Source organism: Abramis brama, assembly GCF_963993115.1.
Source record: "Abramis brama genome assembly, chromosome: 16".
Taxonomy (NCBI): domain Eukaryota; kingdom Metazoa; phylum Chordata; class Actinopteri; order Cypriniformes; family Leuciscidae; genus Abramis; species Abramis brama.
The window spans coordinates 14,014,426-14,028,684 of NC_139978.1; the positions used below are offsets into that span (position 1 = coordinate 14,014,426).

Genomic DNA, 14,259 nt, shown 5'->3' on the forward strand with positions numbered 1-14,259 from the left:
AGAAATTAGCTGCTGAAATTATAAATATAATCAAGTTGTGGTCCAAGATAAAATGTCCACTGAGGTCCCAAAACCAGCGTCTAATTCTGTGTGTTCACAGACATCCCAGATACTTCCATCTATTTGAAAGATGACGTGGTGCAGGATGTTGAGAACAACCTCATCTGTCATGTGACTGGATTTTTCCCTCCACCTGTCAATATGTCATGGACTAAAAACAATCAGATTGTGACAGAAGGCATGAGTCTAAGCCAGTACCGCAGAAAAAATGACGGCACCTTCAACATTTTCTCTACTCTGAAGTTCACGCCAAAAGAGGGAGACATTTACAGCTGCACTGTGAACCACAAATCCATTCAAGGCCAACCTAAAACCAAAACATGGGGTGAGGCACTGCTTCATGTAGTTTCAGTGGATGTACGATTCTAATTGTTCCCAAATTGTTTGCTTTAGAAGATCAACTAATATATTATAACAGACATCATCTTAAAGGAACACTCCACTGTTTTTTGAAATAAGGCTTATTCACCATCTTTCCTACATTTAGATAGGTGGGCAAACGCATTTTTGTCTCAGTGCATACATTGTTTTAGTTTGGAAGCGCTACTGCTAGCTTAGCTTAGCATAATGAATGGAATCCTTTGTTGCCAGCTAGCATGTCATGAGTAAAAGTGATAAAATAAAAAAATTTAAAAAACGAATTACTTCTTGTGGCCTGCGTATTCTCAACAAATAGAAATGCAGATTAAGACTAGGCGATTTCCTAGGCAGATATTGACTTGGGACAATATTGGGGTGAAGGAAGCACAGGCGAAGCACTGCTACTTGGGCACAGAGATATCACACTCACCACCAGTTTGTGTTGACTCTCATCCTCACGTCCTCAGGCTGTTGAGCGATCGCATCCTCCTCCTCCTGTCGTTCTATTTCCAAAGAACGCAGCTCCTCTTCTGAAAACTCTGGTTCATAGAGGTATGGTTCTGGCTCTTGACTGTCTGAGAAGTCACCCTCCTTGTCTCTCACAAAATCCGCCATGTTCATCACCATTCACTATGTCTACTGTAGGAAAAATAGCCAGCTACTATTCACGCTGGTATGTTGACGGAAGTTGGGGGATTTCAGGTGTTGTGTGATATCTCTGCGCCCAAGTAGCAGTGATTCACTTGTGCTTCCCCCCAATATAGTCCCAAGTCAATATCTGCCTAGGAAATCGCCTAGTCTTAATCTGCATTGCTATTTGTAGTCATTGTGAATACGCAGGCCACAAGAAGTAATACGTTTTTTTTTTATTTTTATTTTATATCACTTTTACTCATGACATGCTAGCTGGCAACAAAGGATAACATTCATTTTGCTAAGCTAATATATCGGCGGCGCTGCCAAACTAAAACAATGCATGCACTGAGACAAAAATGCATTTGCCCACCTATCTAAATGTAGGAAAGACGGTGAATAAGCCTTATTTCAAAAAACGGTGGAGTGTTCCTTTAAACAATTTAGGAAACATGACATATCCTAAAAAACTAACTTCTTGAGAAGTTGATTGAAAAGATTATGTTGTCACGTTTTGGTTTTGTTTCATGTTCTTGTTTCATGTCTGTCATGTGATCCTGCCAAGTGTTCCTCATGCGAATGTGTCATGTTGCCATTGGTTAATTGTCCACAGTTGTCCCTTGTCTAGTCATTAGTCTTGTGTGTATTTAAGCCCTCATGTTTGCCATGTGTCTTTGTCCCCAAAGGAAGAGATGTTAGTTTCACGTCTTAGAATGGGTCACACTGGTTTAAATACAACATTGTACAGAATAGGAAAACATCCCACTGGACTATGCACTTATTGTAATGTACAAGAGACAGTGAAGCATATATTGTTAGACTGCAAAAAATATGAAAAAGATAGGGTAGAATTGAAGACACAAATGGATGAACAAAGCATTACACTTGAACATTTATCAGGGAAAACATCTGGGAAAATACACAAATTATTAATTGTGTTTTTGAAAAACACTGGGTTAAGCGAAAGAATTTAATAGGTAATTTTTATTTTTTTATTTTTTTTCTCACAGTCTTCTTTGTTGTCATTATAATGCCCACACTCCAGTCTAGTAGGTGGCGGTAATGCACCTTTGAGATAAGTTGCCAACCGCCATTAAAAATCTGAAAGAAGAAGAAGAAGAAGATGTGTCTTTGTCTAGTATTGTTTCCTATAACCACTGGTTTGTGTTTGTGTTTGTGTTTGATACACCACACCACACCACACCACACCATGCCATGCCTTTGTTTTATGTTTGATCACGTTTTGTAAATAAACTGCACTTGGATTCTCTACAAACTTGCCTTCAGTGGAAAACATTACAGAATACTTGACCTAAAGTGAACCCAGCGGTTGCCCTCCTGCATCTAAGCCAGGGGGAATGGTTCCCTGAAAACATATGTGGAGAAATTGTGTGGACTCTTGTGGGCTTTAAAATACATTTTTTGGTTTGAACTAAATGAACCCTTGCTCTCTGTACTGCCTGGGGGAAAAATTTATTTCTCCCTTGCACAATACATCGACCATGCCCTTCTGCTGAGCAGTTCCTTGTTTACTGTGGGAATTGTGGATGAGGGGCTCCACAATCCTGCAGTGCACACCACAGCCAGCATGCCAAAGCCTGAGTCACTTGACGTCATGCCTGCCCAGCCTGAGCCTCTTCACGTCATGCCTGCCGAGCCTGAGCTTCTTCACGTCATGCCTGCCAAGGCAGTAGGTACCTGATTAAGGCCACAGAGGCCGTTGGATCCGCCCTGGCCCCCTGAACAGCAATCTCTGCCCTGGCTCCTTGAACTGCTAGCACCACCCTGGCTTCCTGCACTGCCGGCGCCACCCACCCTCCACGGCCCAGGTCCTTCCGCAGCCCGGCTCCGCCCACGCTGAACGGCCCAGGGGTGCGTTTCCCGAAAGCATCGTTGGCCAACTATGGTCGCAAGTTCCGTCGTTACCAATAGAGTTCAATGGACATTGCAATGAACTTGCGACCATAGTTGGCCAACGATACTTTCGGGAAACGCACCCCAGGTCCGCTCACGCTCCACGACCCAGGTCCTCCCACCATTGCCATTTCCTGGTCCAGTTCCTCTGCACGGGCATGGCCCTCCATCCCTCCCCCAAGACCGCCTCCGTTCCACCACCCTCCTGAACTATTGTTTTGCTGTTCTTGTCATGTGATCCTGCCAAGTGTTCCCCATGTGAATGTGTCATGTTTTCATTGATTAATTGTTAATTAAGTCGATGTTCATGTTTTGTTTTGAGTTTCATGCCATGCCTTTGTTTTATTTTTGATCACGTTTTGTAAATAAACTGCACTTGAGTTCTCTACAAGCTTGCCTTCAGTGGACTTACATTACCTATGTAGGCATTAATCATAAATATAGTGTTATTAATACAGTTCATTGGCCATATCTAGGAAAAATTATGAAGAAAGTGTAAAATTCTAAAAATGTCACTTTACAGTAAACATGAAATATATATTTTTACATTATGTGGCATATGCATCATCATGTGCTTATGTATTTCAGAAGTGGACGTTGCCCTCCCCAGTGTTGGTCCAGCAGTGTTCTGTGGAGTGGGTCTGACTCTGGGACTGCTGGGAGTCGCTACTGGAACTTTCTTCCTCATTAAAGGAAACAACTGCAACTGAAAGCAGTTAACCTGATTTAAAGGGTAAGTTCGGTATTTTACACTTAAAGCCCTGTTTACAGATCGTTTCTGATGAAATAGAACGGTTAAGATTAAAATTTGGACACATGCTCCTGTCCCGAGAATTTTAGGTTTATTTCGCTTTCCCCTCCACCCCCACAATGGTTGTCTAGGTGCACTGGAACATTCCTTCCTAAAACACATTAAACTTTCGTTTACAAAGACGTGAAACTCACCGAGTGGTCAGGGGTGTTCACTGATATGCTCACTCAAAAATCGCTGAAAAAGATGCATTCCAACAGGTGTTTTACCATTCGTTTTAAAACTGTGGACCTATTTTTCCAAACGCGTCACACCCGTATATTCTTCCGTTGAGAGCTTGAATAATAGACCAGTTGATGGCGATAATGCACCTTTGCCAATTGCAAGCAAACCGCTGGCATTTCATTGAATACACAGAAGAAGCAGAAGAAGAAGCGGCGGAGTAATACCGTACCTCACACAGTCTTTCAATACAAGTCAATGGAGTTGGACAAAAACTATGATAAAACCTGTTGAAAAGCATCTTTTGCAGCGATTTTTGTATGAGCATATCAGTGAACACCCCTGACCACTCGGTGAGTTTCACGTCTTTGTAAACGAAAGTTTAATGTGTTTTAGGAAGGAATGTTCCAGTGCACCTAGACAACCATTGTGGGGGTGGGGGGGAAAGCGAAATAAACCTAAAATTCTCGGGACAGGAGCATGTGTCCAAATTTTAATCTTAACCGTTCTATTTCATCAGAAACGATCTGTAAACAGGGCTTTAAGTGTAAAATACCGAACTTACCCTTTAAAAATGAACACATTCTTATTTTGTGATTCAGATTTTTTTTTTTGAGCTCTATAAATTAAGCTTTTTGATACTAAAAACAATAATTTTGTGAGACATTGAACATGACAAATAATGTTCAAATTTGGTTGGGGTCCTAGGTCAACTTATTGTTCCGACACAGCTTGATTTTCTTTCATTTGTTCAAATATTTGTTTAAATATAATGAATGATCCAAATTGTTTTGGGTTTTTTTTTCTGTCAGAAGTCAAGGCAATACCATGCAATGTATTGAGGTGCATTCATTAGAAGATCACTAAAAAAAGTGGATCTCACCTTCACCTGATAATAATAAAAAATATAATTCATCATGGTTCATGGTTTTCATAAAACAAGAGTTGATGTTCTATAGTACAGATGTTTTATAGAAAAGTTAATGTCAACAGACACAGGGCTCTGACATTAAACAAAATGAAACACTGAAATGACACACCGGACAAACAATATTCTTTTATTGCACATTTACCCTTGACCATTTAATACTGACTCACATTCTATTCATTTATATGTCTTCAACACTTACTTAAAGTTTATTTGCCAAATTATCTGTAATTGGTTAAAGATGATGAAGATAGTCTTTTATTATAATTTTTGCCTTTATTGGACAGAAAAGTGGAAGAGAGACAGGGTGTAATGGGAGGATAAACTAGATCAAATGAAGACTTAACTCGGGTTTCTCAAAGCATTGCTGTGCTATATGTCAGACTGATGCCCAAATGGCTTTCTCTCTGACAATGATTATGAAAAACCAAAATGCACATAATATCCCCAAAAATCCTTAGACACACACGTACAGACCTTATAAACTATATTTAAGATTATATAAATTTTATAGGCTTTATTTCAGGTGAATGATATGTCCAACCTTATGTCACGTTCACCATCTATCTCTGCACTACATTCCCCAGAATCCTCTTTGGCGCACATGCAATTACTTTCCCCTGAGTATAATCACCTGCACCTGTTCACAATCAGCAGCCTCATCAGCAAGCTCTATAAAATACTCACCACAGCCTCAGTTCAAAGTCAAGCCTCCAACAGGAATAGACCATAATCCATTGTCTCCTGAACCTCTGATGCTTCCAAGATGTAACATATACTCACCTGTGAAACACTAACCTCTGTGTCATTGTTCTGCTGTCTCCAGGAATCCTGTTTGATTTCCTATTGCCTGTGATCCGTTGTTCTCCCGAGTTTACAGTGTTTCCTATGAGCTTTCTATCGACTGCATCTTTAAGAGAGAAGACAAGTATTTATGAACTGTGACTGTTTGATATCTACAAACCTGAAGTGAACATGCTTACCTGCTGTCTGCCCAGCACCGAGTGATCTTCATTGAATCTGCACCTGAACTTACCAAATACTCACCTTGCACTATTGTCAACTTGAATAAAGCTGTGTTTGGATTCACTTACCTCTGTCTCCGTGCCTGTATCCTGATACCTTACACCTAAAGTTAACCCTCACAAAAAACCTGTGCACATCATTAGATTTAAAGAGTAACATCATCTGGACCTTTTTTTTGGCCTTTTTAGGGAGGACACATAAAATGTTAAACAGTTTCTATGATATTTCACTACACACACACTTTAATTGCTTTTTTCTTATATTTAATTTTTCTGCAACTAATAAATCCTCCTTACATCCTACAATTTATTTTTGTGTTTTCTGACAGGTTTTGTCAAATGAAAGCAGTGTCTTGAAATTTATTTATTTTTATTATAGGGACAGTGCATATTAATAAACATTCCTGTCAATATGGCAGAATTAGCCAAAAGGCTATTTTTCATCTGCAGTCCCTAGACACATGGTAAAAAGTCACCCTAAAAGGGAGTAAAATTACATATTTACATAACAATATAAAAATTACAATACGTTTAGTAAGAATTACTATTATGTTAAAATATACAATCGAAACACAGCAAACCAACAATCAAACAAACATCACACAAAACCATAACACATACACACAAGGCAAGAAGCCAGTAGTGGGCAGCGAGAGCAGGTCTAGAAGTAAGTTAATGTTGACAGCTCTGATAATCAATTAACCATTTTTTTAACTGGATCTTAAATGTACTATATGTGTTAGATTTCCGATGGTTATGGGGGTGAGGTTCCACTCAGTAGCAGCTCGAACAGAAAAAGCAGTTTGACCAAATACACTTTTCCTAAAGGGAATGATACAATCTCCACTCACTGCACCTCTGGTTCTGCTGTGATCAGATGTTCGGATGTTAACAAACTGATGGAGAGGAGGGGATGATAAACCATGAATTATTTTTTACAGAAGACATAGATTTGAATATTTAACCATGTTTTCTCAGCTGAGTAATCTATATTTTTGTAATATTGGACAATGATGAGAAATACATGGTTTCTTATCAAGAATTTTAACAGTTTGTTTGTTAAGTGATTGCAGAGGTTTCAAAGATGTAACACTAGCTTGCGACCAAATGGGTAAACAAACAGTAAGTGATATGTGAGAAGATCATAGAGTGCATGTACATTTTTGCTGCCTGTGTGGACATTTGATGGCGAATGTGTCTAAAGTTACTGAGGGTAAATTTAATTCGATTACAGACCCTTTTTACATGTGATGTAAATGACAACTTTGAATCATTCAAAACTCCCAAATATTTGTATTCTGACATAGCCTGAGAAAACCCAGACAACGGTAGGAAATTAAATTAGAATTAATAGAGGATTTTAACTGTGACAAGATGATTGACAGGGCAGTTTAAGTGACAGGATGCACACGACAGATCCATCCGATAAAGATGACGAAGTAGTATGTCCCAAAGCTTGCCTACTTTTTTGCTACACATTCAAAAGTAAATACCTTTTCTTCACAAAAAGAGTACATACTTTTATGGCGTAGTGTAACTTAGGCGAATTGGGACGCAGCATATGGCTTTACACGATGACAATCCAGAGGCATTTGAGCTACGTCCGTTGGTGACGCCCCTTTGGAAATGAGTTATTAATGAAGATTTGCCAGACTATAACTCAGTTACTACTGAGAATGGTCTGGTTTTAACCAGGCTAATTCAGACACGATCTGCAGCCTTTCCCCTGAAACAAAAATATCTGGCTCAACACTGAAGTTTTTGTGAAATTTGGTTAAGAACATTGCTACTGTTTTTGATGTATTCAGCTGCAGGAAGGAATGTTTCAACCAAGCTGTTATATTATCCATGGCGTTAATGAGTTTCTTCAGCCACCTGGGAGATATTCCTACCATGAACATAGACTACGGTGTCATCAGCATACATCTGCACAGAAACGTCAGGACAGACAGATGGGAGGTCATTTATAAATTGAGAACAACAAAGGCCCTAAATTAGATCCTTGAGGAAGACTGGTGGACAGACTGAGGGCCGCTGATTTAAATGACTGGACTCTGACATGTTGGAAGCGGTCAGTGAGATAAGCCTCAATCCATTTAAGCACATCTGAGGAAAAATTAAAACTACAAAATTTTGTCAGCAAAATTTTATAATTAACAGTGTCAAAATGAAGCAGTTGCAACTACTAGTTATAAACACTACAGATCATTCATTAGACACTACATCAAAAAATGGACAACACAGAATCCAAAGCATGTCGTTACAGAAAAAAAGTAATGACAACTTACAGTAGTAAGGTGAATAAATTGTATACTGTATGCACTGCAAGTATAGTATTGTACTGAATATTGTATAGTAGGCCCATCGAATGTCTGTATATTCAGCACTTGCATAATGTGAAAATACAGTGACCCAACTGCAAAAGCCAAAAAGGTCACAGTAAAAAACTCTAAATGGAAAGCATGTTACAGTATACACTCAGAAGAGTTATGCAACTGCAAAATCAAGGTCAGTGAGAGAGATTTTATTCTGCTTCAGCATCATGTCTTTGTGTTGGTCCAGCCGGAGGAGTTTCTCCACATCACAGACAATGTCATCTCTGCAGACAAATGGGAAAAACCTAAAGTCAGATCCAGCCTTGACAACATTTTCCACACCTGCTCTTTCTCACCCCCATCCTCTTCCTCCACGTTCACCACCTCTTATACACATACTCTTCCTCCTCTACCTCTTATTTTATTTTCAATCCATTGTTGGTATCAACATTCAGTGCAACATTTTGAGTCAATTCTGGCACTCTGAACTGACGTATTATGTACAGTTGGTTTGGTCTCATCATTAGAAATAAGTGTGAACAATTTTGAGTCATTGTGTGTAAACGATGATAACTGTGTTGTAGTTGTGTTTAACTTTTGCCTGCCTGTGTTTAACATTTTGAAACATAACTGCATCACAGTGCAAAATGTGTTTTAGTGAGTGAGAATGTCTTTAGAGTTTTGCAAAAAGAGTGCATGAGATTTGCAAACCGTGTTTTAACTACCTGAACTTGTTTAATATTTTACAGAAAGAGTGATTTATTGACAAATTGGTTTAGGCTATAGAGAATTTGGTTCAGAGAATAGGGTTTAATATTTTAGAAATTCAGAAAAAGTGTATTCACCACAGTCCTGCAAAAGTAAAAAAAAAAAAAAAAAATTCTAAATGAAAAGCATGTTACAGTCACTCAGAAGAGTTGTGCAACTGCAAAATCAAGGTCAGTGAGAGATTAATTCTCAGCATCATGTCTTCATGTTGGGTCTGGCCGGAGGACTTTGTCCACATCACAGACAATGTTGTCTTTTGCCAGGCAAAAGGAAAAAACCCTCTAGTGTGCCAGATCCAGACTTGACAACACTGTCCACACCTCTTTCTCGTCCTCTTCCTCCTCGTCCACCACCTGTTACACATCTTCTTACTCCTCTCCTTCTCAGATTGTTTCCATCTATTGCTCATTTCATTCAGTACACCTGTGTCAACTATGCACTCTGAACTGACTTGTTTTGTACAATTGGTTTGGTCACATCATTAGAAATAAGTGTGAACAATTTTGAGTCGTTCTGTGTAAACAATGACAACTGTGTTTTAGGTGTGTAGGTTTCACCTGCCTGCCTTTTGCAACACAAGACAGTGCATCACAGTGAAAGATGTTTAGTGAGTGAGAATGTGTTTAGAGTTTTGTAAAAAGAGTGCCTGAGATTAGCAAACAGTGTCTAACTGCCTGAACTTAAGGTTTTACAGAAAGAGTGATTTATTAAACAAATTGTTTTAGGCTATTGAGAATTTGGTGCAGAGAATAGAGTTTAGTGTTTTAGCAATTCAGAAAAACTGTAACTAATATTGTGTACTGCCAAACATGCGAAGGACTTCAACAGTATGAGAACAAGTGGATGGTTTATTTTTAAGGGTTTTCAAAGAAAATTAACTGCTTGTTTGGAGTATTCAATTGCAGATTGATTTGTAAACCAGGCACAAATAAATTAAATAATACATTGCAATATAAAATTTATACATTTGTGGTATAACTGTTGTATATCTTTCAAGACCTATGTCACGGGTGACGAGGTGGCGGGGATGGGGGATCGAGTTATTTGTGTGGAAGAAGAAGAGAGAGATTTGGACCCGGGCAAGGAGAAGGATGGGCTGAAGGGAAAAGGGAGAAGCTAAAGTGAAGTCAGCATCTTAAGTGATATAAGTGTTGAACTTCTAGCGTTTATACGCCCATATAAATATCATTAATTATTAACGAATTATGATCAATAATTAATAACTTAATTATTTTCAGAATTTACTGTAGCAGAATCAATAGTATGATTATTTCATCAGTTCATCCAATGAACAGAAAGCATAAACAATTATTAACTCTAGGAAATATAATATCTTCCTGGCCAAGAAAGGATAATCCCCAGCTAACAGTAAATTACGAAGTAAATCAAGGGTAAAAGCATAGGTAACTTAAATCGAAGTTCAAGACAATAAATTCGTAAGCACATAACAAGTAATACTTCAAATACAAACAATACTTTATTGATTATATACTAACACATAAAGCTAATATCTAACACAAACACACGCACACACATTCATACGAGTTGCAGAAGGAAAAAGAGTAAGGAAAGATCAAGTTTTAAGAGTGAGTTTAAAAGTGAGATGATGAAATCCCAAGTTTCTATATGCACTTAAGACGTGACCTGGAACGGACCATCAATCATTAATTTAACCCTTCTATCGTTTCTTAGACAGGTTATTAAATTTATATCAATACACCAGTTCAGCTTTTAGTCTGGAGGTACTTGCTTGTCTTTGCGTTCCTTTTTGGGAATTCCCTTCGTTGCGTAAAAGGGGGTTTTCCCGGTCGGTTCGTTGGCTGGTCTCCTCGTGCCTGATGTCTGCGGCGGCCAGTCATGTGGTGTGCTGGCGGAATAAAAGTCTTTGTTTGAAGCTGGCTTTGCAGAAGAAACGTGGCTCGAAATCTTGTCGAAAAACTTAACTTAGAACCGAGACTCACAACGGAAAATAAAGGAAAACTTAGAAAAGAAAAGAAAATTGAGACGAGAGTAGTAAGATGGCTTGAATAAAGCTGTTGAACCCGTTCTTCTGATCTTAATTTGGGTTATTTCGTCTGCGCGTTTACATGGTTACTAGTCTGGTTTAGATCTTCATCTCCCGCTGCATTTTTGGTTCTGCACCCTCTTGAGAGTGATAGCAGAGCGTTTCTTGAGAGCGAACAAAAAAAAAATAGAGAGAGAGCTTTGTTTCGGGTCTAAGATTTTAAATTCAAAAGTTTGTCCCACCTCCTGAAGAGATCGGACCAATTAGACACTGGCTTTATTTGTCTCATCGTAAATCATGCGTTATCTGGGATCTCCTTACTTTCCAAGCTCTAGCAGAGAGTACAGAGGCCACAGTTTAGACATCATTACTATTATAAGAATACGAAACATTTTACACAGATTTCAATCAAGCCATCTTTTGAATCACGAGAATACGGTCATGCTGACAGGATGCACAACACACTTTCATTCAAGCATCTAATAGTTATAACAATTACATAATTATATATCAAAACATATTATCTTATTAAAATATGCATATAAGTGGTAGAAACAACACAGGATTAGGTAGTTGCATGATTGTTTGATCATGAGTCCATTGAAAATTGTTCTTGAATGGTTTTATGTATTTTGATATGTAAAGTCTTTTTGGTGTGGAAAGTTTAGACATTCCAATCTGAGGTCATGTATAGTTCCTGCTGACGTCTGTTTTGTTCATCTCCTTGGTCCTTAAGAAAGACAGGGTCTGTTAGTCGCAGGGGTCATGTGACCTCTTGTTAGGGCCCTGAGCAGTATCATCTTCTGAACCGATCCGTCTTGCAAAACTATCACACGTTGACAACGTTCTTCCTTAAAGTTAACCAATAAAAGTCTTTGGTTGCAGACTCTCTGGAGCCAGGGTGATTTATAGCTCTGGGTTTGTGAAGACTCTTTGTGGGATTATGTATGAACAAAATCACCTAAAAGCTTCAATTGTGTTTGGTTCATTCTCGTAGTTGTTACAAACTCTAACTGGATTATGGAACAATTGACGTCCCTGTGAATTGTATGGAATCATATGATGATTGAAACTTCTCTTGGAGAACCAGTAACTGCATTGAGAGACTTGTGCCTCACAGCTGCTTTCCATCTAGCTTAACATCAGCGAGTGGTGGACGAGACCTCATGCCTGCGCCTTCTCTGTGAGTTGTGAGATTTGCAGTGTTTTATATATATATATATTCACATGTGATTACTTGTGTGGGTTGCAGTGAAGCACGAGTGTGGGAGTGAATTGCGGAAGGCATTGGTGGTTCTAGTTAAAATACTCACCTCTCTCTCTGTTTGAATCCCGTTGCGGTAGATGCTGAAAGCTGTGAAAGCCCGTTGATGTGGTTGAAAATACTCACCTCTCTCTCTGTTTGAATCCCGTTGCAGAAGACGCTAAAAGCTGTGAAAGCCCGTTGATGTGGTTGAAAATACTCATCTCTCTCTCTGTTTGAATCCCGTTGCAGAAGACGCTAAAAGCTGTGAAAGCCTGTGGATGTGGTTGGAAATACTCATCTCTCTCCCTGTTTGAATCCAGTTGCTGAAGAGCCTGCTAAAGCTGTGAAGTATACGTACTCTCCTCTCCGTCTGAGTCCAGTGAAGAGCCTGCTAAAGCTGTGAAGTATATGTACTCTCCTCTCCGTCTGAGTCCAGTGCAGAGCCCGCTAAAGCTGTGAAGTATACTCACCTCCATTCTCTGTCTGAGTCCAGTAAAGAGCCTGTTAAAGCCGTGAAGTATACGTACTGTGGCAAACAAGAGAATCTGTCCCACAACATGGGTTACTTTCACTTTCATTTTAGCGTGATTTTGGGTGGAGTGTGTCAATTAACGATGGAAGGGAGTTGTATTTAAAGGGAGCGTGGCGTACCTGAATCAGAAGCGTCATCCGTTTGTTTGCACATGAGGGTTGCCCGTATGAGTGAGGTTATGGTGGAAAGACGGCTGCGTGTCAATCAGCTGTTTCACGTGTATGTCTGGTGCGTGACTGAAGCATTGCACTTCCAGACCAACTGTCATGAGCTGTCCTGAAGACAAGGCAAAAACCGCTTATCCACTTATCTTGGTGTCTGGTGACTCGCAATACTCATTGGTGCCTTCAATACCTGCAAACGTGGTCAGTACCTCTGCGCCGCCATTACACACACTGCAACACACGCACGCACGCACCCACTCGCATAGCTTTCATATTCGCACATTCTGTGTGCTTAGTGTTTTGTTTATAATTGTTGTTGGCCGTTAAAATTATTGTTGCTGTTGATTTAATGTTGGTGATTTACCACAAGATTTATGAGATGTTTATCCAATGTTTTCTTTGTTCTCTCTTTTTTTTTTATGGACTTTTTTGTGAATGAATGTGGACACGAATCTGCGAACGTGGATTAGCGTGACGCGGTCGGTTTCCGGCACGGGGCTCGGATCTCGAAGACCAGAGACCGCTAGTGTGAACGTGTGAACTTCATTAATTTTTTTTTTTGCCGTCTTTTTTGGGTACTAAGACCACCGGTGATGCCCAACCAGAGTGGGATGGTTCAACTATTCCTTGCCTCAACATCTCATCAAGTTGCTCATCCAGGGCAAGTTGCTTGAGGGGAGACAAACGGTATGGCCGTTGTTTAATTGGGACTTGGCTGGTGGCATAGATGCTGTGTTGGAGAACCTCAGTACGTCCAGTACGGAGAGTACACACCTGAGGGCTTTCGTTCAAGATTTGGAGTAACTGTAGCTTATCATCAAAAGGTAAATGAGCAGCGTCTACAGCATTTTTTATCAATGTCTTTTCATCAATACCGTCCGGGTGTTGAATTTGCAATGGTGATGATGGAGGGGGCACAGAAGTTAATAAGGAATGGTTTTGTGTGGCTTCCTTAAATTGACACCTCTCTTTTTGGGGACTTACATTTGGCACACTTGGATTTCCTGGTTGAAAGGGGTACTCTTTTGAAGGATCCAGCTTGAAGGAGTATTTTTGATCAATGACATTGAGTTGCAGCCCACTGAAGAAAATAAAGTCCAACCCCAAGACTACAGAATAGGCTAGAGCTTGGGATGAAAGTACAGCAGTAGGTAAGGTAAATGTTTGGTCATGTAAATTAATGGTGGTATTCAGCCATCCTAATGGAATCTCTGCTTTTCCGTTCGCCAGATAAAGAGGACCACGGCACCATGGTTGCAGCTGGTCGGGGGATGTAAGCTGCCTCATGAGATTCTCATTGATGAGTGTGTAGCTTGCACCAGTGTCCACAATGGCC

General features: G+C 39.7%; 3 protein-coding genes across 3 annotated transcripts in view; all 3 read left to right on the forward strand.

Annotated features, from left to right (window-relative positions):
• LOC311098381 (H-2 class II histocompatibility antigen, E-S beta chain-like) overlaps window positions 1-14,259 on the forward strand; it is a 52,552-nt gene that overhangs the window by 15,673 nt on the left and 22,620 nt on the right. The window lies entirely within an intron of this gene.
• LOC311098383 (H-2 class II histocompatibility antigen, A-U alpha chain-like) overlaps window positions 1-14,259 on the forward strand; it is a 131,170-nt gene that overhangs the window by 1,281 nt on the left and 115,630 nt on the right. The window lies entirely within an intron of this gene.
• On the forward strand, window positions 97-5,960 carry LOC311098385 (SLA class II histocompatibility antigen, DQ haplotype D alpha chain-like). The gene is made up of 3 exons (XM_084138560.1): window positions 97-385; window positions 3,556-3,700; window positions 5,695-5,960. Exons 1-2 carry the CDS (start codon window positions 202-204, stop codon window positions 3,675-3,677), a joined length of 306 nt encoding a protein of 101 aa, XP_083994686.1. The 5' UTR covers window positions 97-201; the 3' UTR covers window positions 3,678-3,700; window positions 5,695-5,960.

What these genes read in the sequence shown, in the direction of transcription:
- LOC311098385 (XM_084138560.1), top strand. Translation starts at nt 202, where the DNA reads ATGTCATGGACTAAAAACAATCAGATTGTGACAGAAGGCATGAGTCTA. An exon ending in ACCTAAAACCAAAACATGGG is followed by an intron (nt 386 to 3,555) that starts GTGAGGCACTGC and finishes TATGTATTTCAG; the next exon opens with AAGTGGACGTTGCCCTCCCC.